We start from the raw sequence: 26,576 nt of genomic DNA on the forward strand, positions 1-26,576 counted from the left end.
CCACTTGCCCGAAAAACCAGCCTTCTGCTGGCTGTAGGCTTCAAGCATGTGATAGGTCAAGCATCTAAAAGGCTGGCAGATTCCTTTCCTCTCTGCCCTGGAAAGACAACCGTTGGGGAATCGGAGAGCTGTGGTCTCTAGATCTTGGTGTTTCGGATCAGCTCCCAGTCTCAGGACCCTCCCCAGCCTTAAACAAGTGGGCCCTTGGCCTCATCCACCGAGGTGATGAGTTAGGGGCCGACTTTTGGCTTCTTCTTTGTTGTTTTATGTTGTCAAAAAAAAAAAAAATTATCCTGGGATGTGGGGAAAAGCAGTTGATGACTCTTTTGGGCCCAGAATTCGAGGTCCTCAGTTATGTTAGCATCCTCTTTCACCAGAAGGCCCAGGCAGGGCTTCCTGACTTTTGTTAGGCCGTAGCTCTCCTAGAAAATGAAATTCTTTACAACCACTGGTGTAAAGAACTGACACTGCCCCTGGCCCATCCCATCACTCTGAGGGCTGACAGTACTAGCCAGCTGGTACTCACAGGAAGTCTGCCTATCAACCTGACTGATGGCATGGGCTTTTTTGCCAGGGTTCAGGGAAGATGGGCAAAGGAGAAGGGGCATGATAGATTTCTCTTCCTCTCTGCAGAATTATTTTGGCCTTTTAGAGTTATCTGGTCTCAGATCACCAAGAAAGTTACTGGATGACAAGAGTTGGTATCTGAGCTCCCTGGGGGCAGGGACTGAGTCTGATTCCTCTGCCTCCCTAACACTCCCCTGGCTGTTCCCAGCAGGTGCTTCACAGGAAGTTGTTGACCCAACTCAAGTGTCCACATGGGCCGATTTGAGGGACTCAGGATCCACAGTGTGCTTCCTACCTTGTTCTTGCATTTCTACCACTCCAGCATCCACTCCCCCCCACACACTATACAGGATGGGGGACCCCTTGTCCACCTTGTTCTTGCATTTTTACCACTCCAGCACACCACCCCCCTATACTATACAGGATGGGTTCTACCACTCCAGCACCCACTCTCACCACACTGTACAGGATGGGGGACCCCTTGTCTACCAAAGTTTATTTCTCACTGGAGTGAAGGGAGAGGCTCTTGTGTCTGGGACTAAATTCTTTCGTTTCAGTGAGACATACCTTCAGGGAGCACTTCCTGTAGAGGGACTCAGACTTGAGACTGGGATTTGCCATGTGTCAGGGAGCAGGCAGTTTAAAGGGAAGTGAGGGATGAGGCTGAGGTAGAAGTGAGCACACACAAGGCCCTATCGGTTCTCAGAGGAAGTGCGGGCAAGGAGTTCAGGCAGGAGGACAAGCTCAGAGACAGGAAAACCTGATGGGGGTGTTGATCAAGACCTTGAGGACTGGGTTGGCTAAGACCTCTAAGTGAGGAGGAGAGGGAAGGGCAGGGGTATTCTGTGTAAAGTGAAAGTGTTAGTCATTCAGTTGTGTATGACTCTGCGACCCCATGGACTGGACTGTGTAGCCCACCAGGCTCCTCTCTCCATGGAATTTTCCAGGCAAGAATACTGGAGTGAATAGCCATTCCCTTTTGCTAGAGGATCTTCCTGACCCAGGGATCAAACCCAGGTCTCCTGCATTACAGGCAAATTCTTTACCATTTGAGACCCAGGGAAGCCCATTCTGTGTAAGGAGCTGTGATCCACCCCTTATTTTCATGTTAATTTTTTTTTTTAATCTCTGAAACTAGCTAGAGCCCATTCAATTCAGTTCAGTTCAGTTCAGTCGCTCAGTCGAGTCCGACTCTTTGCGACCTGACCCCATGAATCGCAGCACGCCAGGCCTCCTTGTCCATCACCAACTCCCTGTCCTTTCAGAACTTCTCTGTTTGTTTGTGGATGAGTGAGGAATCCTAGAGGAAGGGAAGGAAGACCACTCTGAGGCAGGATCTGGAGATGCCAGCAGACCCTGGAGCATCTACTAGAATGTAGGCTCCAGGAAGGCAAAGGCTGAGGTCCAGACCTGCACTGCTGTACCCCTAGCTAGAACCTGGCTTATGGGGGTTCTCCATAATGTGGGTGCTCCATCTTTATCTGTAATATCTGTGGGAGAATGAATGTGTCAGACCCTCTACTATGTCCCGTGTGGGGTGCTATTAGCAGGAACAGGAAAGGGGCTAAGTCCAGATGTGGACTCTAGGAGAGAGGAGGTACTTGAGGAGTCCCAAGGCAACGTGGATCCCAGGTTGGGGGTGGGGTAGGATTCATCAGACATAAACTCAAGTGGTAATAGCCCCGTTGATTGAGTGGTAATGATCCTTGGCATTTTTCATCTTCAAAGCCAGGAACGAACTGTAATTAATACTCCCGCCACCCGGGGGCAGGGTGGGGGTGGTGTGGAGAAACGAGCTGCTGTTGCTGCTCAGTCGGGGAAACTGAGGCACTGACAGAGAAAATGCCGTTAGGAGAGCCCGGAGGAGTTGGCAGGGGTGAGCCCCGCAGAGCGCTACCCGCTTCCAAAGCCAGGCAGAGGGGGAGTCGAGGTCAAGAATGATGGGGAGGGGGCGCTGGAGACCCGCGCAGAGGCAGAGAAAGAAGTCTCAGGCGAGGGCCTGCCCGAGGGTGGCAGTGGGCGATTGGCTTTGCCGATGGCTTGGCGGAGGAAAGCCGGCGGGGGGCCTCAGCTCCCCGCGCTCCGGGGGCGGCACTGGAGGGGCGCGCGGAGCAGGAGAGGCGACCCGAGAGTCCCTCAGGCCGCGCGCTGCACACTCAGCCTGAGTCACCGGCGGCTCCGAAATGCCTCCCGGTTTCCTCATCGCAGTCTGGCTGGCCCGCGCCCGGAGGGAGTTTTTCATTAGGGTGATTATTACCCTGCCGTCATTAAGAGACGGTAAACATCACCCAGGGACCGAGGGCGCTCGGCGGCCTCTAACTGCAGCCGGGGGTTCCCAGGCCCAGGAGGTGTGCAGCACGCCCGCCTAACCCCGCCATCAGCCGGAACCACTTGCGGGGGCCCCAATGCCATCCCGCATCTAGAGTGACGTTTTCTCTGGACCATGGTGTCTTGGAGGACATTCTTCCTTCAGTTCAGTCACCGCTCACCCAGAAAAGCCTTTCCTCTGAGACCCTCGGTCCATGTGTTGGTTACTATGTCCAGTGGTTACAAGTCCAGTGCTAAGTGCTCACTGCACCAAACAGCGCTCCTGGGTTGCCCTGGTCCTACCTACCTTTTCACATGAGTCTGTGTCATTCTTTGATGGATGTCTGCCTCTCACCCTCCTGCCCCAAGTTCCAGAAAGGCAGGAGTCACTTCTGATTTTACATATTCCCGTGATATGGTCCCCTCTCAACCCACCCCATCCCCACCTAGTGCTACAGTCTGGTGTAACAGCAGCCCTCAGCATTTTCTTTTTCTTTTTTTGATCTCACCACGTGGCATACGAGATCTTAGTTCCCTGAGGAGGGGTTGAACCTGCACCCCCTATGGTGGAACCTCAGAGTGCTAACCACTGGATCACCAGGCAAGTCCCACAGGCCGCAGCATTTGTGAATTAACAAGTTCTCATCAGGCAAGAGAACTGTTTGCTGATTGCCCCTCCACCTGATTGCCTTCAACATTTAAGATTTATCTCTTGTGCACCTACTGTGTGTCTGGCATTGGACACAGCTGTGATGAAAAGAGCTTGTGCGAAGACTCAAGGCCTAATAAGGATTCAGGGTGAGAAGGGGCTATAAGAAAATGCATACAAGGTGGTGGTAAGTGATGTGAGGAAAAAGAAATGAGGATAGCAGGGTTATGGGGCGTGCGCATTGGGATCCTGTTATATGTAGTCAGTCATTCTTCCCCAACGCTTGCATTTGGAGCTGGCATTAGTGCCACAGACTAAAGTACTGACTCAGAATATTTGAGGTCTGTGCTGTTAGTCCAGCTGATTCATTGGATGCTCTTTGAAAATTTCTGTGTAAATAAGATCTTTGTTTTTTAAAAAGATTACATCAAAGTTCACTAAGGAAAGTCACGTCTCTGAAGGCAGAGTCACCTGTGATTGGGCCCCTTGCCCCTAGCACAGCCCCTCTTCCCTGGTCAGCTTTCCCGCCTGCCACCAGGTGGCCTGAGAGAAAATTCTGATGTGGTCTTCTTTAGCGGCCTCTGGGGAAAGGATGGCAGTGGGCCAAGGGTGACTGTGGCTGTGAGTACTCCAGGCCTGAACCTCAGAGCCCTCACTGCCTCTCACACCAACCCTCTCGTGGATGGGCAGGAGAGCTTCATCTAGAACCCAAATGAAAGAAAGAGTTGCTGCAATGGAAACTCAGACTAACCTCCCCTCTTGCCCCACTTCCCTCCAGCGGTCACACTTCCGGCAGCCGCCACAGAGTATTTTGGGTTCGAAAACAAAGCGTCAGATCTATTTGAGCAAGTTTTTTTTTCCATTGGAGTAGAAGCCCAGGGGCCTGTGGCCACCCTGGGCTCGGCCACTTCCCCAGGGAACTGACGCGTTTCCCTTTCTCCACTGAAGACCAATTTAGCAAGTCAGACTGGCCACTTTTAGCTTCTCCTTTCCCTGGCCTGGCAGCAGGCGAGGGCACAGGGAGTGGGTAGGGCTGCTGGGAGGAGGGTGTGTGTCTCAGCGCCTTCCTTGTGGCCTTCAGGGGAAGGCCTGGTTCCCTTCTTCAGCCAGAACCTTCTTTTCACCCCTCTCCACACACCCCCCACCCAAAACTACACACACACACACACACACACACACACACAGACTCACACACACAGACACACACACACACACACAACCTCCACAGCTGCCGCCACAAATCCGCTTGCTGTATCAGGAGCCTGAAAGGTGAGAACTGGGGTTAGGCCTTGGTCTGATCTCAGTTTGAAAGGATGGTGTGTCCCTGTCACTGGTGGACCAGTGGGTAGTGGGTTGTGAATGAAGTGGGCATGCACACATGGAGACCGCGTGTGTATGCAAATCTTATGTTCGCCACTTCCTGAGCTGAACACTGCACGCACATGCAGCTAGCATGGATGTGTAGAAAGAGCTTGGCAGAGGCAAAACCCTGGAGTGTCTAGCGGGTGTGTACTCCATGTGATTTTGTGTGGGCTGGAGTATTTACAGTGTGTGTGCAGGATGCGTAGAGTAGAGGTGTGTGTGAGTGTGTGCATACACGTTCATAGATGTGTGGACGGCAGGGCCTGGTTCTCAGGGTGTTTCGGGGAGGAAGACAGGCAAACTCTGGATAGGGGTGACCAGCATCCTCGTGAGCGAATGCAGCTTCCACTCTGAGGAGCTGGGGGGGAGGGACAGAACTTCCAGGCTTCTTTTGTAATCCCTTCAATTCTTAGCACTTGGCCAAGCCTCCATCCATACTAGGGAAGGAGTGTCAGGGCTCTGACTTCACAGTCACAGCGAGTGGAGACAATCTATTGCCTTATGGTGACTTGAGTATCCACGTCCAGCTGTTTCTCTGTGTGTGTGTGAACGAATGAGTGTGCTGATGTGTGAGTATGGAAGTGAGTGCGGGAGGTCTGAGTTTGTGTGAATGAGTGTGGGTGTGGGCGGAGGGTGTTTGGACTCCTTTTGGGCACTGCCCGGGCTTGTCCTTATGCCCAGGCCCTAAAGGAAGCCCCCTCAGCTCACTGTCTGCTTTTTTCATGAGACTGGAAGTGAAAGTTGGACCCAGGGCCCTGCTGTGCCCGCCTTTCTGACAGGTTCAGCCTCTTTCCTTTGAGCTCTCAGCTTCCTGCCGGGTTGCTAGATAGCAGTGGTGTGGACTCCAGCTCCCAAGGAATAAAGGGGGCAACTTCTGTGTCCTGCCCTCATTCAGGACAGGTCAGGAGGATCCCAAGTCATATTTCTTTCTTTCATTTGGCCATGCCACGCAGCTTGTGGAATCCTGTCCAATCCCCGACCTAGGATTGAACCTGGGCCCTGGCAGTGAAAGTGCCAAGTCCTAACCACTGGACCGCCAGTGGGGCTAGAGGCCCGTCCACCCCCGCCCCAGGTCTAGAGGCCTTTAGCCCCACCCTCCCAGCTGTGAGGGTCCTCCCAAGTCATATTTCTACCTTCTGTGACCAGGTGCAGACCCAGGGCCCCTCCTCCCTCCTCCAGGTCCCTGAAGGGTCTCCCCAGGCCAGGATCCGGGGAGGGGAAGCTCTATTGCTGGCCACTGAGCCTGGGAGAGTGTTCTCCTGAAATCCTATGGTCTGCATCTCCCCACATTTGCAGACTTCTCCTTAACCTCTTGATAGGGTCTTCTGGCTCCTGCCACAAAATGCACTGGGCTCTTTTCCATTCTTAATCCTAAGAATACTCATTCTCTCCTGTTCTAGTGGTTTCCTCTGACACTCCTGCTCCACCCTGCCAAAGGGTTGGTGGTAGTGGCTTTCTCTACCATGCACCCAAATAACCACAGAGTTGAAGAACATTTAGCTGGAGGCGGGTCTCAGAGAACACTCATACCAAACTATTTTATGGATGAGGAAGCTGAGGCCCAGAGAGGGCAGCTGATGTGCCCAGGGTCGCACAGCAGTGAAGGGTAGACCTGGTGTTGAAATCAGGTCTTGAGTTCTGATCAGTGCTTCTTTCAGATATACCTGGTCTGGTTCATCAGACCAGATGGCGATAACTTTCTTTCCAATTCCCATCTCTTTTTGACTCTGTCTTCCTCGCCAATTTGACTGAAATATTTCCTTTTTGCTCTTTGAAATGCCCTCTCTGTGTTAAGTGCGATGGCTTGCATTTGGTGGCACTAAGGGGGTACTCAGAGCTAAATCCTCAGTCTTTGCATAGTTTTCATTTGTCCTCTCCAAAGATTTTTCTCCTTTCTGGTCCTTTATCCCTCAGGATTGTCAGGGACTCTGTCCTCCCCTCTTCCTGAGCCAGACTCTTCAGCTTGTATTTCTCCTTCCAAGTACCCAGGAGGCGGATGAGAACCTCAAGGAATTTTCTCCTTTCTTGTACCTTAGTTTCCAGATCTCTAAAATGGAGCGAGGGTCTCTGCAGGGGAACTATAGGTATTTGTGTATGTGTGTGCATGCAAGTGTGTGTGTATGTGTGTGTGCGCGCGCGTGCATCTCATGTGTCTCCCAGCAGCTCCTGGGGAAAATGGGAAAGTTAATTAGTGCCAGGATGAAAGACGCAGTGGGATAATTGCAGGTAATATTAGGACAGCTGGGAGGGTGGGGCTAAAGGCCTCTAGACCTGGGGCGGGGGTGGACGGGCCTCTAGCCCCACTCATGCAAACAGATCAGATACCTGGAGAGGTGGGGGGAAGGAGCGTTCTGAGTGAAGGGTCTTTGTCTTTACAGGGAAATGCTTGTTAGTTGCTAAGGAACTGGGTTGTCTTTTCTGATCCAAGCCTCCCAGTGTTTTGCTAAGCTTGGGAGGGGGATGCTGGGCTGGGCTTGAGGCTCCTTTGGCAGTTGGCCCTCTCCCTGGGGCTGCCGACACTCCAATGGGTCTCTTGGGAAAGACTCATCTGGAGAGGGTTAGCCCTCCCATTACCCTCAGCCTGAATGCTTGCTTCAGCTGAGCTGGGGAGCACAGCAGGTGAGGTGCAGGCAGAGAAGGAGAGGAGAACACACAATTACTGAACAGCCTGCATACCAGGCACTGTGCCGGGCGCCTTCCGTGCCATCTCATTTAACCGTTGCAACAGATCTTTAAGGAAGGCATGTGTGTTTCCATTTTTTCTCATTATACTGTTTTCTTTTTGCAGTTGAAACACAGGTCCAGAACAGTTGAGTAAGTTCCCTGAGGTCAAAGAGCTATCAAATGGTAGAGACTGTGCGAACTTAGGTGTGCTAAGAAAAGTTGTGCTTTTTAAATTACACCACCTCATGCATCTAGCTGCCTTTCTTCTTATCCCACAGGTGCTTAGCACTAACATCTGAACCCATCACTGTCAACCCCTATCACCACCATCATCACCACCAACTTCAACATCAATGTTATCATTTTCATCTTCATCATTAGGAATTCTTCCTATATGTCTTTTTCCATCTCTGTTTTAGCAGTTATTACACAAACAAAGTTCCAGGAAGCAGAGGGGTGATGCAAAGGATTGAGGGTGGTGAACTGTTGGGGTATTTGCCTTGTGCAGGTTGAGGGGGGTGGTAACGGCCTTGAGCTTGGCCAGGCCATTGCTGTCAGCGTCAGGGAGCTGACCCTCCCCACAAATCATGCTTTGTCTAGAATAGCTTGAGGCTGCCGTCTCTGGGGTTGCACAGAGTCGGGCACGACTGAAGCGACTTAGCAGCAGCAACAGCAGCAGCAGGGGAAGGGAAGACTCCCTTTAGGTTCTTTTAGAACTTCTACCCTTCCTTCTTGGCCTACCCAGCTTTGGGATAAATAGAAGATCTGACCTTTATTTTATGTAGCCTGGAGGGTAAAATGAGAGCACTCTGTAAATGGGCTTCCTAGGTGGTGCTAATGGTAAAGAACCCGCCTTCCATGCAGATTAGACGTAAGAGACAGGGATTCGCTCCTTGGGTAGAAAAGATCCCCTTGAGGAGGGCATGGCAACCCACTTCAGTATTCCTGCCTGGAGAATCCCCATGGACAGAGGAGCCTGGCGAGCGACAGTCCATAGGATCATAAAGAGTCGGACACGACTGAAGTGACTTAGCATGCATGGACGTTACCTGTGAGTACTGAGAGTGGGAAGGCCCAGTTAACACCAGATTCTACCATTACTAGTTACAGAACAGGGAGGAAGTCCCTTAACTTATCGGAATGTCAGTTTCCTCATCTATAAGATGACAATCACAACACCTACACTATTAGGTGGTTTTGACAACTGGATGAGAGAATATGTATGAAGGCCTGGTAGGCTGGGAAGCCAGGCAGGAATGAATGCACTAAAGGAGATGTTACATGTCAGGCATTTGGCATGGTGCCTGGTATGCAGACAGCAATCAACAAATGGTATCTGATGATGATAATGATAATATCAGTTCTCCTGTCTGTAAAGGGGTCACTAATACTCCCCTTGGGGCTTCCCAGGTAGCTCAGTGGTAAAAGAATCCTCCTGTGAATGCAGGAGGTGCAGGAGCCACAGGTTCAATCCCTGAATCGGGAAGATCCCTTGGAGGAGGAAATGGCAACACACTCCAGTATTCTTGCCTGGGAAATCCCATGGACAGAGGAGCCTGGTGGGCTACAGTCCATAGGGTTGCAAAGAGTTGGATACAATTGACTACGCATGCAGTACTCCCTTACATTTTTTTAAACTGTTTTGTTGGCAATTTCGAAGCGATCTCCATACTCATTTTGTTTCTTTCTGGAGGAGGCAGTGAAAAGAAAAGGGGCAAGAGGCCCAAAGCCTTCTGCAGGCAGAGAGCTGAGCCAGGTGGGCTTCCCCAAGTTCTCCTGGCCTCCAGACTTTCCCTGCCGACCCCTGGGAGCTCTTTCTCTGTGGCTTTCAGACACGTCTGGCAAGGCTGGCTTCAGTCTAGTGCCTGGGCTAGTTTTGTTATTTTTTCAAGTTTTGGGGCCAGGAGGGTGGGGGTCTCTCCAGCAGCTGAACTAAAAGCCCAAAACACCAGAGGAAGAGAAAAGAGGTGGGGCGGGGGGAAGGAAGGAAAGCAAGCCGATAATTTCCTCGAAGGATAAACATCCGATTTTTTTCCTCACCCAAAATAAACATGCTAGCCACAAGGAATTAAAAGCAGAAGAGGGGAGGATGTGTCTCAATTTGGGGCTGCTCTAGGAAGCTGACCTGCTATTTATGCCGGCCCTGGACACCGACCAGAGCTGCCAGTTACACTGTGGGCCTCGGTGGAGTGAGGGGTGTGGGGAGAGGGCCCAGAGAGAGGGAGGTTCACACACATCCATACAGTTCCTTCAAGGGCTGCCTTTTGTGACACTGCAAACTGACGTTTCCTTTGGCTGCTTCGTGTAGCCCTGCTGACAAGCCTGTCTGGTGGCCTAGAATGGAGTGGGGAGTTCCTACTACCTGGGATGGTGTCAAACAAAGGCTGTTCTATAGAACAAGAGCTTGCTGTCCATCACCTGGGTGGGGAGCTGAATCTACAGATGTGGGGGCAGGGGGGGTTGGGGGGGACATCATCCAATCCCTTCCCATCACACACTCTGTCTCCCTCTTCCTGGTGTTTTTCAGATCCCCATGGAAAAGACCCTGCTGCTGGGAAAGATTGAGGGAAGGAAGAGAAGGGGGCAACAGAGGATGAGATGGTTGGATGGCATCACTGACTCAATGGAGTTTGAGCAAACTCTAGGAGATAGTGAAGGACAGGGAAGCCTGATGTACTGCAGTCCATGGGGTCACAAAGAGTTGGCCACAACTGAGCAACAACAACAATCACTAAAATCTTCCCACTAGTCAAGAGTGTGCTGGGCCCAGGGGTTGGACGGGGCCCCTTGCCTTCTGGCTAATGCAGGGCACGGCTTTAGGAAGGTAATAACCCATGGCCCCTTTCATCTGGGGCCCTAGGCACTCTGCATGCATGAGTCACCTATCTTGCTGTATTCTAGCCAAGGAGAGGGGAGTAATTAACTCTTGGGAGGGAAACTGAGCAGAGGGTCTTGTTGAGAGGGTGGGGGGTTGGAGTCGGGGGTGGGGGAGTTGAGGAACCAGGGTTTAGCCTGTGAATGAGACCTTGGCACAGAGGTGCCTCCAAGGGATTTTGGGGTAGGAAAGCCAAGAGACTTTCAGAGGATATCCAGAGGCTGTCAAGAAGCCGAAAATCCTTCCTGTGCAGACCAAAGAGTTTCTTCACAGCTTTCTAAAAGCAGACATCAGATCATACGCTTTCTCCCCTCCAATCTATTTGTCATTTCACGATTCCCCGTCACTTCCAGGGTACAATCCAAAATGTGAACATGACTGCAAGGCCTGACCTGTCCGGTCTTTGTCCATCTGTCCAGGTGGCCAAAGTTTTGGCTTTTCATTGCCCCATCAGCCACGGGAGCTGGGAGGTGCCATGTCTTCTCTCTGTCCCTGTCTCCACTCATAGTTAACCCCTACCCCACTTCTCAGCCGTGAAGTGAAACATGACTTCCTCAGGAAAGACAGGCGTTCCCAAGCCTTGACCACCCTCCACCCCCCATCACAAATCAGGTCCCCTCTACTCCCTCATGGCACTTGCCACATTTGCTGGAATTTGCCCGTGGTCATCTGATGGAGAAGTTTGCCCTCCCGTCCTGAACTGGAAGCGCCATGGAACAATCCTCATGTTGGGCCTGCCTTCGTCACATGTGGATCCCCAGCACCTTGGTCAGGCACACACCATGTGCCAACAGTGTTTGTTAAATGAGTGTTCAGAACTGGGAAGGGCCATGGTGATAAACCAACCACCCTTGTCCCTTCTTCCTCCTTCAATTTCGCAACTGAGGAAGTGGAATTTTACGGAGGGTAAGTGACTTGCTTAAGGTCACATGGTGCCTCAAGGACCATTCAGGGCTAGAAACTCCCACCTCCTGCCTGTCGCTCCATCCCACCCCACTCCCGACCAACCCCTTGCCTTTTACAGGAGTGACCCCAGCCCCAGTGCTGGACATCGATGGATTTCCACCTCTTGGTTTTGGAAGGAGGACAGGTTTGGAAATAAAACATCCAACCATTAAGCCCTAGATGATTTTTTTTTTTAATTTGGAAGAGAAAGGGGGTTCCATACCCGGAGGGGGGGAGTCCATACCCAGACCATGGGTGGTGCGTGCTGTGGACACACTGGCAGTGTGGAGCTTGAGGTCTGGCGGGCAGTTATTTCGGTTCAGGTTTGTCCGTGGTCTCATTGCTTACTACTCCCGGGTTCTGGCGACTTAGCCCATCCAGGTAATATTGGGTCATGAATTGGGTGCTGGCTTCAGGTTCGGTCAGGTGGAAGTGGCTCAGAAATTTGTCCATTTTCCAAGAGCCTGGAAGGACAAACAGACCACAGGGAGGTGATGAGACAGAACTGTGGACTTGAGAACTGGCAGGGGCCTGAGAGGGAGGCCGGCTCTGGGGAATAGAGATAGCAGGTGGTGACCCTGGCCCTTGGTCTGAAGGCAGGAGGTGTCTGGGGTGCCTGCTGGCTCCTGGCTGCAGGGGAAGCCCTGGACATCAGCAGCATCTGGAAAGGATACTTCCCAGAGGACAGTGGGGACCAAGAGTCTTGACTGAGTCAAGGATGGCCTTTAATCTCTTTCTTCAGGCCTTTATTTGGCACAACTCTGCCTTCCCATCGTGTGCAGAAAGGAAATGCCTGGTCAGGTGGGCTACCCACTTCTGCCTCCCACCCATCTTTTCCTGCAAGTTCCCCTGACCTCGTGACTGTGGTCTGAATGCTGCTTTTCTTCATACCTGGTCACCCCCGTTGCCAAGGCTAGGATTGGCAGAAATGTCTGTGCCATTTCTTCCAATCTCTTCTCCAGATGCCAGCCCGGCCACCTCCTCCCCAGTCCCAAGAGACCTCGTGCGACAGGGTTCCTTCCCCGGCGGTGACACAGATAAAAGGCAAGGCACATGGCCAGGCTGCTTCTCCATGCCCTGAGGACCTAGATCCTGAAGGGGAGTGGAGAGTGGACGAGACATCCCAGCCTGGACCCTGGGGAAGTCCAGTGGGTGCCCAGGTCAGAGGGGACCTTCTCCAGGGGGAGAGAACACGGGGCTGTGGGGGGAAGGAGGTGCATCTTTTAGAGCAAGTGTGAACAGGCCTAGCAGCAGGGCAAGGAGGGCAAGGCCCCAGGCACAGGGGAGGGGCTTACGGAAGTGGTCAGCGGCATATTCCCATACTCTTGTTTCCCAAACCCCGGGCCTCAGGCACCCTTGGTGGATGGTTGCCAGATAAAATACAGGTTGCCCAGTTCTATTTGAATTTCAGAGGAACAACGAATCCTCTGTTAGTGCAAGTGCATCCCACATATTGTGTGGCCCAGACTTATACTAACAAATTATTCCTTGTTTATCTGAAACTCAAACTGAATTGAGCATCCTATAAGGACAGAGGAGCCTGGTGGGCTATAGTCCATACAGTTGCAGAGAGTTGGACATGACTGATCACACATTTACTTACCTATTTAATGTATTTATTGGGTTGCCCGAAAAGTTCGTTTTGGTTTTTCCATATGCTCATACAGAAAACCTGAACGAACTTTTCTGGCCAACCCAATATTTATTTATCCCTGCCCCCCTGCTTCTCCCCACCCCCTCTCCCACCCCCAATCTAGCAGCCTTTCCTGGCTAGAGGAATTACTGTAGGTAGACCCTGCCTGGAGCAGGGCTAGACAGTGGCTGATACAGCCTGAACTAATGGAGACCTCTAACACACCAGGAGGATGAGTTGGGGGGCTGACAGCCTAGAATTCCTCCCTGAGCCGCCCCTTCACCCACCTGTGGCCCTTCGACTGCATCCACCTCCATTTTCAGCAATGAAGAAAGCAAGTCCCCTCTCTCTGCCACCTGCCACCTGCCAGCTGTTGGCATTTCAAAGATGTTCTCAAGGAGAAGACAATTTTTAATCCAAATAAAACAATGATTTGGAAATAATACCAATAACATGGGGACTTCCATGACGGTCCTGTAGCTAAGACTTGGCGCTCTCAATGCTGGGGGCCTGGGCTCCATCCCTGGTCAGGGAACTAAGATCCCACATGTCGAAACTAAGACCTGGTGCAGCCAAGTAAAAAGTAATAGCAAGAACACCAATATAGTGCTTCCTATGTGCTAGGCACAATTCTAGGAACTCCACACATACTCATTTAATCCCCATGAGGAAAGAAGAGTAAAAGTGAAATTGAAAGTCGCTCAGTCGTATCTGACTCTTTGCAACACAGAATACTGGAATTCTCCAGGCCAGAATACTGGAATGGGTACCCTTTCCCTTCTCCAGGGGATCTTCCCAACCCAGGGATCGAACCCAGGTCTCCCTCATTACAGGCGGATTTTTTGCCAGCTGAGCCACAAGGGAAGCTCAAGAAAACTGGAGTGGGTAGCCTATCACTTCTCCAGCGGTTCTTCCTGACCCAGGAATCAAACCAGGGTCTCCTACATTGCAGGTGGAGTCTTTACCAACTGAGCTATCAGGGAAGCCCCACAAGGGGAGAAGACTGTTTTTATTCTCAATGCACAGATGGGATAATGGGGTCATAGGACCAGATTTGGTGAAAAAGCTTTTAGGGGAATGGATGGGGGAAAGGAGGGCTTCCCTAGTGGCTTAGATGGTGAAGAATCAGCATGCCGATGCAGGAGACCTGGATTTAATTCCTTGGTCAGGAAGATCCCTTGGAGAAGGGAATGGCAACCCACTCCAGTATTCTTGCCTGGAGAATCCCATGGACAGAGGAGTCTGGTGGCCTACAGTCCACGGGTTTGCAAAGAGCTGGACATGACTGAGCGACTAACACACACACTTCAGGAGAAGGGCCACCATAGGTTCCCTCAAGTCTTATCTGGCTCTGTGTGCATTCAAATTGGGCCTTTGAGGGCTAGAAAACAGGTTTTCTAGTTTTCTAGTTTCAGGACTTCTTTTTGAGGGGGTCGGGCAGTGGCCTGAGATGAAGGCCCACTGCTGGGGGTTGGGGGGAGGGGGTGGGGAGCTGCTTTCCACTAGGATGGGAGGGAGGGAACGAGGAGAGAGCAGGTACTCGCCTGTCTGTGGCCTCTGCCCCAAGGGAGCTGGGCTGGCTGGAAAAGAACTGTAGTTATCACGACCCTGAGAAGGAGTGTATATGTACACGTACTATGTATGCGCCAGGGAAAGGGTCATGGGTGAACTGGTGTGTGGCTGGCACGGAGACAAGGGGACCTTCCCCACAGAGCACGGCAGGAAGGAAACCCGTGGCAGGGAAGGAATTGAAACTCATCACAAGATCAGGGCAAGTTGGCAGAAAGAAATCCCCCTGCTCCCAGGGAGACCTTGCTCAGCTCTCCCAGCAGTCTGCTCTCTTGATGGAGTTTGGGGCAGAGGTGCGCCTTCCGGGTCCCATTGCCGATATCCCTGGGGTTCTCGGGTTTCTTGGGCAGCTTCTCAAACCAGGCGCATCCCTCGGCAGAGGCACCCAGTGCCGGGCTGCTAGCCTTGGTGGCCTCCTCCCCTGGCTTGGCTGTGACTCCTTACACCTCCGTTTCCTGCCACAGAAGGCGAGAGGAACTGACCCTGTGCAAGTTCTAGAAGGAAGAGGGGTGAGTCAGGCCCTCTGGGTTGTGTGAGGAGCTGGGAGGCTGTGGCTTCTGTGGTTGCTGCCCCGGAGGAAAGCCCCATCCTGCGTGGTAGTAGCTCCGGAGGGCTGCCCTGCAGGGAGGGGCGGGCAGCCGGCTGGCTCAGGCCACGCCCCTTGTGCCCGGACCTACCCTGGACCAGCTCTGCCTGGGAAGCCGACAGGACTGGCCAGTGCACTTCTCAGGTCTCTGTGGCGCGAGGCCTCCGGCTGCAGGGAGAAAGGAGGAGGGCGGCTCCTGAACCAATGGCTGGAACCCAGGGGTCCCTGGTCTCCTCAGGACGGGGCTGTGGCAGAGTGTGTGCAGGGTGGTCCCTGCACAACCCTAGGGAGTGCTGTTCTGATCCAGCACAACTACACACAGAGGCCGTTTGCTCACTTATTGGGTGGTGCTGACGGGAAAGATGTTAGCTATGAGATATGTTAAATGTTGGGCTTCCCTGGTGGTCCAGTAGTAAAGAATCTGCCTGCTGATGCAGGAGACCCAGATTTGATCTCTGGGTTGGGAAGATCCCTTGAAGAAGGGAATGGCAATCCACTCCAGTATTCTTGTCTGGAGAATTCCATGGACAGAGGAGCCTGACAAGCTATAATATAGTCCATGGTTTGGAAAGAGTTGGACACAACTTTATCAACTTACCAACTCAACAATAATAGACCTTAGAGATGTTCCAGACCTGGGCTGGGAGGTGGGGAGCGGGGAGAGTTAGGTCATCTCATCTCAAGCCATGGGGAGGGGGTGTTCTGAGCCTCTCTACCAAACACTGGGAGGGGGTGAGTGACCCTTGTCTTCAACAATTGGGAGACAAGCTTCAGAGACTCATCCCATGAATTTGAGTCTTCGGAATGGCAAGGCTGGAATGTTTGGGAATGGCCCTGAGGCAGGTCTTGACTGTCCATCTCTCCACTCCCAGCTTTCCAGATCTGTGGGACTGGCTTACCACTCACTGCTTGGGAGTAGTTCATCACATGGAATGGACCCTCCCCCACCCCTGCCACCATCCAGCCTGTCAGGGTTTAAGAGGCACATGGTTCAGTGGTAAAGCATCTGCCTGCCAATGCAGGAGACCTGGGTTTGATCCCTGGGTTGGGAAGAACCCCTGGAGAAGAAAATGGCAACCCACTCCAGTTTTCTTGCCTGGGAAATCCCATGGACAGAGGAGCCTGGTGGGCTGCGATACATGGGTTACAAAGAGCTGTACAGGACTGAGTGGCTGAGCACTAATGCAAGAGACTGAGAAAGTAAAGCTACACTAGTTTAGTAACACCCACCCACCAGGATTTGGGAGAACTGGGTAGACAGCACCTGGGCCAGAATTCAGAAACTCTGAGCTGAAGGGAATCTCAGACCCTGGGATCCAGGCGCCCCCTAACACTGACAGCTGCTTCTAGGGGCTGCCAGGAGTGTGGAGGGTTACTTGATCCAGGCCTCACTCCTGCCCTTGACAACTTTATAACAGGATGATCAACACTATATTAGGGACTTCCCTGTTGGCCCAGCAGTTAGGAATCCACCTGCCAACGCAGGGGGACTCAGGTACCGTCCCTGGTCGGGGAACTAGGATCCCATGTGCAGAGGGGCGATAAGCCCGTGCCACAACTACTGAGCCCAGGTGCCACAAGTAGAGAAAGCCCACACGCCGCAGGAAGGCTCAGCACAGCCAAAATTTAAAAGAAAGAAAAGAAACTGCTTTAAAAAATGAAACAAAACCAACCAAACAAAAAAAACCGTTGGACTAATAACAAGCTAGGCCTTTGTGGGATGGTCTCTCCACTGCACAGTGTGCAGCCCCAGGAGACGAGTTCCCATCCCCCACAGTGGTCCTGGAGTTCTCCACCAGACTCACTCTTTAGACTTCCCTATAGCATGAAGCAGCACTCCCTGTGTGTCCTTGCTCCCACCTGCCTTGTCATTTGGTCCTCAGTGGACCCTCAGGTGTTCCCCTCTCTCTGGGAAGGAAACACCCATTCAGATTGGCTGGGGAAAGGGACAGGGATCTAAACCTTGGCATGGGCCCCCCTTAGCTTCTGCTGGGACTCATGACCTCGTGGTGCCTGGCTCAGAGACGCCCTATCACCCCAGGCCGGTGAGCTGCGTTGAACTGAGGCAGCCACCCTATTCCCCAGCCTCTGGCTGCCCTCCCTTTGCTCAGGGACACAAGTGCTTTCCTGTCAGGGGACAGTGGCCCTGAAGGAAAGACAAAAATTGAACACCAGCCTAATAAGCGTCCCACTGAGTGCCCGGCTCAGGTCTGTAATTTGTCTGGCTCTGCGTGGGGCTGGCTGCCGTGAGGGGAGTGCTGATGCCTTTCTGATGAGATTAATGATGTCCTGGCGGTGGTGGGCGGGAGGCCTGAGCCTTTTATTTTTTTGTGCCGTTAAATGACATCCAGAGACTTCCACTTGGGAGCTGAAAAGCCCTCGTTCCATCACATCCAATTACTCCTGGAGAATATTTGCTGAGTAGCTGATCCTGCTGACTTGAGAGGCTCAGGGCAGAGGGGACCACTATGACTTTGGCGGGAGTGAGAGGGTGGGGATGTCAAGGGGGTTTTCCAAGGTAGAGAGGAGAACCCCCGAGAGCTGGCGAGCGGAAGTGCGATTCCTAATTACCCAGTAAGTGGATCACCAGGCTCCTCCCTCCATCGTGCATTTGGGGGTGGCAGGTAGGTGTGGGTAAGGGAATGAGAAGAGGGGAGACTCCAAATTGTCCACTGAGCCCCCAGTTATCAATTACAGTACTTGGTAGTGGTGATGGACGGCTGACTGGAGTTCTGGGTGAAAGTTGGGGATTATCTGCGGTTTCCGGATGATCTGTTCAGTACAGCTTGGGATGGCTGACGCTGGGCTTGACTGGGGTGTGTTCTGGAAGAGGGTGCCTGGGGCCTGTGGCGGTGGCAGGTGGTTCCGAGCCAGGGCGCCTGTCTGAGAGTTGCCCAGCATGGCCTCACCTGGGCCGCTGCCAGGCCCCGAGTCCTACCCGCTCTGCCAGGTGGGTGGGGCCCTTTGGAGGCAGAAGAGGGCTGCCTGACACAAGCCCACACAGTGACTCAGGGGCTGGGCCCCCGGGCTCCTGGGGCCTGGCCAGGTGAACCACCATGGGAGGTCATGGGGGGCGGGGAGGGGCTGTTTTGCAGTGGGTTGTGTGTGTTTGTGTCTGTCTGTGCATTTGGGCTGCTCTCCAGGCAGCACTCCCTTCGCTGCTACCTGGCTTGCACTAGGTCTCCCCTCGTTGCCACCAGGCCTGGTGGATCCCCTACCAGCCTCGGGCCCTCACCATGGATGCTGCCTACTGTGGACGCTGCCTTTGTGCCCTTGGCCCGGGCTTTCAAACATTTCCCCACAGCGCCCTTACCTCACTCACCCACAGAACTCCACAGGCCTTCAGATGCCACAAGCAAGACTTAAACCCCACGGTGTGGCAAGTCTCTGCCCGTCCCTCCTCTCTGACCCCTGTGGGTGGGTGGCTCACCCAGAGGCGGCTCCATTCAGCCGCCTGTGGTGCTGGGGAGCAAGATTCTGGCTGTCTGGTCTGGAGCCCAGGGACCCTCTTCTGCTCCTCCCACCCTGTTCTGCAAGAAGTCTCCCTGCAGATCCCCCAGGCTTCCGTGGTCAGGCAGACCCAGCCTGGCATGGCCTGTTAGTCCCCATGGTGCCGCAGCACAATTCTGGGCCTGGAGAGGCTTGAGGAGCCAGCTGTGGCAGAGGGGATTCCCCAGCTCACCCTGAGGCATGTGAGGCCAGCTTGTGGCACCCCTGGGCAAGGTGCCTAAGGTGTGGCAGGGCACAGACCACAGCTCCTAGAGCTTAAGTCTCCACGTGGTGCCGGGTTGCAGCCTTCCTCCAGAGGAGGGGTGTGTGGGGGCATCACCAAGACACCCAGGGCAATGGACGGCCTTGCTCCCTCTCAGACCCCACACTAGGGCCCAGAAGTCTGGTGGTCTGGGTCAGGGGAGATGGAATGTGGGTGAACTGTTGCCAAGACCCTTGGCCCAGAAAGCAGAAGAAAATGATCTTGCTATGAACTGCAGATTCTTAGTCAAGCAAGCCACTCACCATTCTGGGCCCTGATTTCCTCCTCTGCCCCGGGGTTGGTAGGGGGCATGTGGTTACTGTGCTGCCCACTCCACATGGTTGGGTGGTGGGGGAGGGGCAGGGCAGGCTGATAGAGAGGCTGGGACAGGGTGGGTGTGGGCACCGAAATGGTCATTTGTGGGCACAGTGCTCACAGAAGCAGCTGTCTTAGCAGATGTTAAAGGAAGTTGAACGTGAGGTGTGTTTGTGAACGTGGGGGTGTGAAAATGTGCAGATCCCTCTGTGTGTGTGTGTGTGTGTGAATGGTTATCTGTGGGTTTGTCTGCTATACAAACACACTCATTGATTCAAAGTTCACAGTGGGCTGCGCCCAGGGACAGGTGGCAAAAAGGGAATGTAGGACAGACCTGAGCTCTTTCTTCAAGGAAGAGACTAGAGAGTCTTGTGGTGGACGTTGTTGCTGTTCAGTTGCTCAGTCGTGTCTGACTTTTTGTTGCAGACCCCATGGACTGCAGCACACCAGGCCTCCCTGTTCTCCACTATCTTCTGGAGTTTACTCAAATTCATGCCCATTGACTTGGTGATGCCATCCAGTCATCTCATCCTCAGTTGCCCCCTTCTCCTTTTGCCTTCAATCTTTCCTAGCATCGGGGGTTTTTTCCAATGAGTCAGCTCTTTGCATCAGGTGGCCCAAGTATTGGAGCTTCAGCAACAGTCCTTCCAATGAATATTCAGGTTGATTTCCTTTATTATTGACTTGTTTGATCTTTGCAGTCCAAGGGGCTCTTAAGAGTGGTGGAAGTGGGAGCCGGCAAGAGGAAAATGTAAAAAATACAGAAGAGAGAAAAGCAGGTGACTGAGGACATAAAACTAGGTGTTTTGTGCACATGTGAGCGTGCAGTAGGAGCAGGAGAGGGCAGGGGAGGCACTGACAGGGGTGGACTTCTCACTGACTGAGAGAAGATGGGCCCTTGGGGGGACTTAGAGAAGCGCCATGGACTAGTGTCCTGAAAGTTTAAAGGCAGTCCTGCTGTGGGGGAAGAGGGGAAACGTTCTGCCCAGATTGGCAGGCAGAGGCAAATCCATTGCTGGGTGAGCTGGTGGGCAGGTGGACATGAATGAAGAAGCAGGGGTTAAAGGGTGTTCTGGCAGCGTGTGGTCCAAAAGGGTGTGAAACAAGGTATCGAGTGTGGGCCCTCTGCAGACAAGGCCCCTCAAAGCATTTGGTTGGTTCCTCTAGTATCTGGAAGTCTAGGGCCAAATCCAAGGCTGCCATGAAGACCATGTGCAGAGAAACCATCATGAAACCCAGATGAACCCAGAGACCGGATTCTAGGCTTTGGGTGAAGAGGATGGGGAGGGGCGGGGGTTGGAGATTAGACCTGGGGGAGGGGAGCTAAACTGGGAAGCCAAGGGGGCAAGTCCTGTGTCTTATAGACCCAAGATAAGGCCAGTTCCAAATCTGAAAAGGTGAGGTGTGGCCTTTGGGACAAATGTCAGTGAAACTGGGTCAGCCCTTGTCAGAGGGCACCAGTTCAGGCTCCATCAGCCTCAGCATTCTCCTCCATTTAGGGTGTGGTCACATGGCAACCCACTCCAGTATTCTTGCCTTGAGAACCCGTGGATGGAGGAGCCTGGCGGGCTACATCTATGGGGTCGTAAAAATGTCAGACATGACTTAGCGAATGAACAACAACAACATGATTAAGCGATGTGACTGTCTCCCTCCACTCTCTCTGTGAGCTCCTAGTGTCTGCAGAGATTCGCCAGGTTACTCCACACATCCGCAGCAGCAGGGATGTACTTCTGTACCCACGGCACCCAGAATGGGGCCTCAAACACACTTGACACCAAGCGTCACCTGAATGGATGCAGAAGGCACTGCTGAATCATGATGTGGAAAGTGGCACAGGGAGGAGGGAGCTGTGGAAAGGCAGGACTTCACCGACTAGAAGCGAGGTGGGCCCAGATCCTCTTCCAGCAGTGGCCCCGGTGGCCCTGGATCTGATAAAAGGCCTCTGCCCAGAAGCCTACAGGACTGGCGGTGGCGGGAGTCGCACCCAGATTTGTGTGGTGAAACTGGCAGGTGGGAGAGTTCCATGAACCAGAAGCAAATCTGTTGAGGGTCATTCTGGGGTAGACCAGCTAGACTAACTCCTTATCTTGATAATGGAGATACTGAGGCCCAGGGAGGTGAGGTGGTTTGTCCAGGGTCGGACAGTGAGCATTTGGATGTTGAGATCTCCCATCTGTTGACCCCTCGTATGTCATCCTGGAGTCACAGGACAAAGAGGAATCCTGGAGAGGGTTGGGCCCCTGACCCTGAACAATGCCACCTCCCCCATCAATCCTGACCCCCAAAACAGTCATATAAGTTCATGGAGAATAATCTCATGCTTCATTCTCATTGAATCTTGTCATTCACAGCTAAGTTCCAGCATAAGGAGCAACCCCAAAGGACTGAGTCAAGTTAACCATCTTCCGTGGATACCCTTCTACATGGGCTCTTGCATACTGACCTCTCCCCTCCAGCCTCTGGATGCTGTTCCTGTCAGTTCATCCAGGGGTCACTTGACCAGGGTTGGCTATGGCACACATACCCTGGGACTCCCCACCTCCCTCCATGGAAAGAAAACTAGATCAAAGTAAGCCCCAGGGCCTGTGCTCATGGGCAAGGCCTCTTGTCCTGGACTCCTGAGGGCTGGTCCAGCTTGAGTGCCCAGAGACCCTCTGGCACTGTGCGAATGTTAGAGACTGCCTGGCCTTGGGAAATGCACACAAGCAGCTTCTGCTTTTGCAGTCAGCCCTGGGCTCATCCATGCCACACACCCCTAGGCCCCCAATGGCCTCCTGTCCTCTCATTCTAGTCTGTGCTGCCCACCACTCTGGTGCAGTTTTCTCTAAAGAGTGGCTTTTGTGTGTTACTCTTCACATGGGCAATCTCCAGTAGTTCTCTAGGGCCCCCACCAAAGTCATGCCTGTGCTGGGCTTTGGAGAACCTCCATGACCTCCCACTTTCTCCTTTCATCACCATCACAGGGGGCCTCCTCACTTTTTATATTTTTTTTAAAAATTTATTTATTTATTTTTGGCTGTGCTGGGTCTTTGTTGCAGCTCAGGCTTTTCTCTAGTTGTGGGGAGTGGACTTCTCACTGTGGTGGCTCTTCTTGCTGTGGAGTACAATAAGATCCAGCATCTTGTTGCTCTAGGGCACACGGGCTTCAGTAGTTGTGGCTCCTGGGTTAGTTGTTCCATGGTATGTGGGATATTCCCGGACCAGGGATCAAACCTGTGTCCGCGCTGGCAGGCGGATTCCCAACCACTGGACCACCAGGGAAGCCCTTCTCACTTTTAAAAATAAGCTTTGCCTCTGCAGTTTCCCCAGTCCAGAGCACCCTTTCCCCCTTCACTCAAGGATTCGAATCTCTTCCTTCTCCAGGGCCAGCCTACACTCGGCCTCCTCCAAGTGGCCTCAGGACACTGTGGACCTGAAGATCCAACTCTTTGTTTTCTAGAGGAGGAAATCACGGCCCAGAGACATTAGCTGACCTGCTGAGACGTCAAATCACTAGGTAGACTAGAAATCAATGTTTCCTCACCCTGCAGTAAAATACTTTTCACTCTTCCCAGCTGAAGAAGGTGTGTCATCCTGGAGGGAAAGGGAAACTGGAAAGGGACAGGACTGTCCCTAAGTCCACTGGAGCTCCCGTTGTCCTTCCAGCCAGAAACACACAATTAAGTGCTTAATTATACACTGCTCTGCATTGTTATTTGAGTGTTTCCAAAGGAGATTGTAAGCCCCTTGAGGGCAGGGATTTTTCCCTGTGCCCTGGATCATGTTCCCTCCAAAGACCTTAGCACAGGGCACATGGAAGACATCACACCATGGGACTGGAACCTGGAAACTTTCATCTGCCAGAATAATTTTACCGTCTCCATTGCTGGCAGCAAACAAAACAGCATATGGTAGCCAAAGGGACTCTGCCCAGCGGCAAGTCCGGTTCCAAAGTTTTCACAGAGATGGAAGGAGGGTTTTGCTGGGAGTGCACAAAAAACCGTGGCTTTGGCAAAGATCCAAAGGGGACGAATAATGAGTTTCAGGCCCAATGGGCTTGCAGTTTCATTGCCTGCTGCTGCAGTCATAGGAAAGGCACCGATGGCTCTGGAGGACAAGCTGTGCAAGGGGTGGCAGAGGTCTTTGGTGCGCGCACCTGTCCTCCTCCTTCGCCCCTTTCGCAGCTCCTCTGGGCATCACCTAATGTTTCTCCCGGCTCCATCCCTCTCTCACCCTGGAAGAGTACTTGGTCCGCTGGAGGCCCCTTCAGGGGACTGTCTGAGCGTTATCCTGTCCAGGGCACTGGCATTGAGGCCCTGATGTTTAATGTGGACCTCAAAGGCACTGTGTTCCTTTATTCGACTCCCATGTCGCATAAACATTGTAGGCTGAGGTGCTGGTTTCCAGCCCCCCTGGAAAATCGCAGTACCAGGATTGGTGGAAGGGGCTTCGTGATGAGACAGGGACCTAGGGAACTGGAGAAACTGGTCTTGGTCTGGACAAGAAACATTTTTATTTCCCTTCTCTCTTTGTAGCCAAACTTGAAACCATGTCTCTGGCAAAGCTGTTTGAATAGATTTACAGATTGGTGAGGCGCTCGGGGCATCTGGGGAAGGTTCACCGGTAGAAAGGTTGTACCAGCTCCACTTCCAGGGCGGCCTGGAGCCACCTGTGATTGGTGGACCCTGCTCGGCACATCTGAAGGGCTCCACACTCCCCTCCTCTCCTCTGAGGCCCGAGGCAGACTTGTGACAATACCTTCTCTGGCTTCCCAGTGGGTGGAGGTTGGTCAGGATCACTGGGTGAGAGGAAATGGCTGATGACGCCCACCCACCCCCTCACCCTCTGTCAGCCTGGGGGATGTGCCCTTTGTCCTCCCAAGTTGGCATTCGTGCATTCCACATTCTCTTCCCTTCCCTAAAACGGGGTGTGAGACATACAACGCACAGGGATCACATTATTTCCCACATTCATGAAGAGAAATCTTAGGTTCAGAGAGGGTGGCGTGGCCCTCACAGGGTCAGGTGAGTCACCTGTGACATCGCATCTCAGTAGCCAGGTGTCCCCAGCTCCTTCAGGGCCTCAGCTCTGGTGGTAGGAGGACCAAGGCCATGCAGGCTGGGTTAACCACTGGGGTGCTGCGGGTTCTGGGTCCTCTGGAGAGTGCTGGGAGGGCTGCTCAGAGAAGCCAAAGAGGGGGCATGGCCAGGGATGTCTCTGTCCCACCACTGAGATGGCACAGAGCAATTAAGGACCGATGAAGACAGACCGGCAGGATGGCATTCCAGGGCCCTCTCGCCCAGATCAGACTCAATTACTGGGTACAATTATATGCAGAAGTGCTGTGGGGTAGCTGCCTGCACATGCCATTTGAAGCTACTGGAGGAGATGCTTCTTTCTCTGACTCTAGTTACCCACTTTGGGACCCTGCCTTATAGACCCAACTACCCAACTAAAGCCTCCATCAGGGATGATGGAACTGGCTTCTAGGGGGAGACCATGTCTGATGTCAACATCTCTTTTGGGACATTCATCCCGGTTTATTCTCAAGAGACACCACACCCTTTGACTCTGGCCTCCAAGGCTCATGGACTTCCCTGGTGGCTCAGATGGTAAAGAATCTGCCTGCAAGTCAGGAGACCCGGGTTTGATCCCTGGGTCGGGAAGATCCCTTGGAGAAGGGAATGGCAACCCACTCCAGTATTCTTGCCTGGAGAATCCCATGGACAGAGGAGACTAGCAGGCTATAGTTCATGGAGTTGCAAAGAGTCAGACATGATTAAGCGACTAACACCCTAAGGCTCATGGGTAGAGTTAAGGTCCCTACTTGCCCACAAATACTCGAACCATTCACTTCCACCCCAGAATTCACCCCAGTTTTGAATAATGGGAAGGTCTTACCTCGAGTTTTGTTTTCTTTGGGAGAGAGAGAGATGGTCCTTCCTTCCTGAAGATAGACAAAGAACTGGTAGCGATGTAAGCCACTGTGTGCTGGTGGGGAGGGAGGATGGTAGGCTATGGGAAGAAAAAGGAGAGAGGGTAGGCTCCATATGCCCCAGTACACAGGGGCTCCTGGCTGCTCTGGGAAGGGGGCAAAGAGTCAGTCTTGGTCCTTTTCATGGTCCTCGCTGACTCTCCTGGGGTCCCAGCTGTGTGTGTGTGGGTGGGGGGAGGTCCACATACTGCAGACCTTCAGGCTTTATCTTGGGCAGAATCTCATCTTCAGTCACTTCATTTAAGAAGCGCATTGTTTGGGGTGGTGGGGGGAGGAGGAGGTGTGGGCAGGTTGAAGGTCTTGGGTGCTGGCTGGACTCTTGGGCCTTTCCGGACCAGTGGGTCTTGGTGTTGTCCCCTTTCCGCTTTGGTCTATCCTGATGGATTTCCTGCCTCAAGAGAAACCCCATCTTCCTCTGCGAGTGTGTTTGGCAGGGGATTTTTATTTATTTTCTCAGCATTTCCTTATGAACTCAATCCCCAAAGAAGCAAATTTCTTGGCTGGATCCGGAGGATCTGGAAGTGGTTACGGGGGTGGGTGGGACTCGGTTCAAAGGTTTGATCATGGAAGCTGTAGGATCTGGGTGCTTGGGGCACCGGGAGCTGACTCAGTCTCTTCCGGAGGAGAGTGCCCATCTCCCCTCCTTTTGCTCTTTGTGCGGGAGGCACTGTTTGTTGAGGGGGAGATGTGGAGTGGGGACATCTCTCATCCTTCCCCTAAGTTTATGCAGGGCCTCGGGGTTTTGCGGGTCAGACTTCTGCAGACTGTTCCAGCTGGGCCTCCTTCCAAGAGTGTGGTGCCTCTTTCCCACCCCTCTGCTCCCTTCATCTTTCTTTCCAAGGAACCAAGCATCTTCTGAGGGGTGGGTGGGGATGGAGTGTTTGCAAGGATGCTGCTAGTGGGATGGAGCATTGACATATGATGGCCACTTCCCTCTCCTGATTGTCAGTTAGACAAGAATCACTTGCTTCTCAGAGCGGTGGAAGCTTTCCTCCTGGTGCACTTCCGGCCTCTGGCATGCTCGCAGCCAGGGGAATTCCTGACTATTCATTCCTCCCTGGGTTTTTACATTGCAGAGCAGATGTGTGTGTGTGTGTGTGTGTGAACCCAGGGTCTGCCAGAAGTCATGTGAGTTGTGTGAACCAGGGTCTACACTGGGGTGGGTGTGGGTTTTGCAGGAACTGGTGCATGTGTGCCCAGGCTATTTTGGAGGGGCTCTGCAGTGTGTGCGTGTGGGTAAATTGACGCTTTTTTTTATACAAATACTGCTGTCCAGTGATGGATCTCAGTGGTTCTGTGCAGCCGGGAATTTGTCCTAGGGGGAGATGGAGATGGAAGCTCTTCTCACTAGGGTGTTCCTGAAGAAACTCTCCCTC

At 52.9% G+C, this 26,576-nt stretch overlaps 1 protein-coding gene across 6 annotated transcripts in view; it reads right to left on the reverse strand.

Moving 5' to 3' along the window:
- Positions 1 to 11,538: 11,538 nt before the first annotated feature.
- PEBP4 (phosphatidylethanolamine binding protein 4) overlaps positions 11,539 to 26,576 on the reverse strand; it is a 225,908-nt gene continuing 210,870 nt past the window's right edge. For 4 of the 6 annotated variants that reach the window (XM_061427003.1, XM_061427007.1, XM_061427004.1 and 1 more), the window contains 2 exons: positions 25,107 to 25,220; positions 11,539 to 11,833 (listed from right to left, as the gene is read on the reverse strand). In XM_061427003.1, the coding sequence (XP_061282987.1) occupies positions 11,679 to 11,833; positions 25,107 to 25,220 (269 nt within the window). In that variant the 3' untranslated portion in view covers positions 11,539 to 11,678. Of the gene's footprint in view, positions 11,834 to 13,289; positions 13,373 to 25,106; positions 25,221 to 26,576 lie in introns of all 6 variants that reach the window. The other 2 variants (XM_061427006.1, XM_061427008.1) reach the window with 2 other exon arrangements.

Source organism: Bos javanicus, chromosome 8 (assembly GCF_032452875.1).
Source record: "Bos javanicus breed banteng chromosome 8, ARS-OSU_banteng_1.0, whole genome shotgun sequence".
Lineage (NCBI taxonomy): Eukaryota > Metazoa > Chordata > Mammalia > Artiodactyla > Bovidae > Bos > Bos javanicus.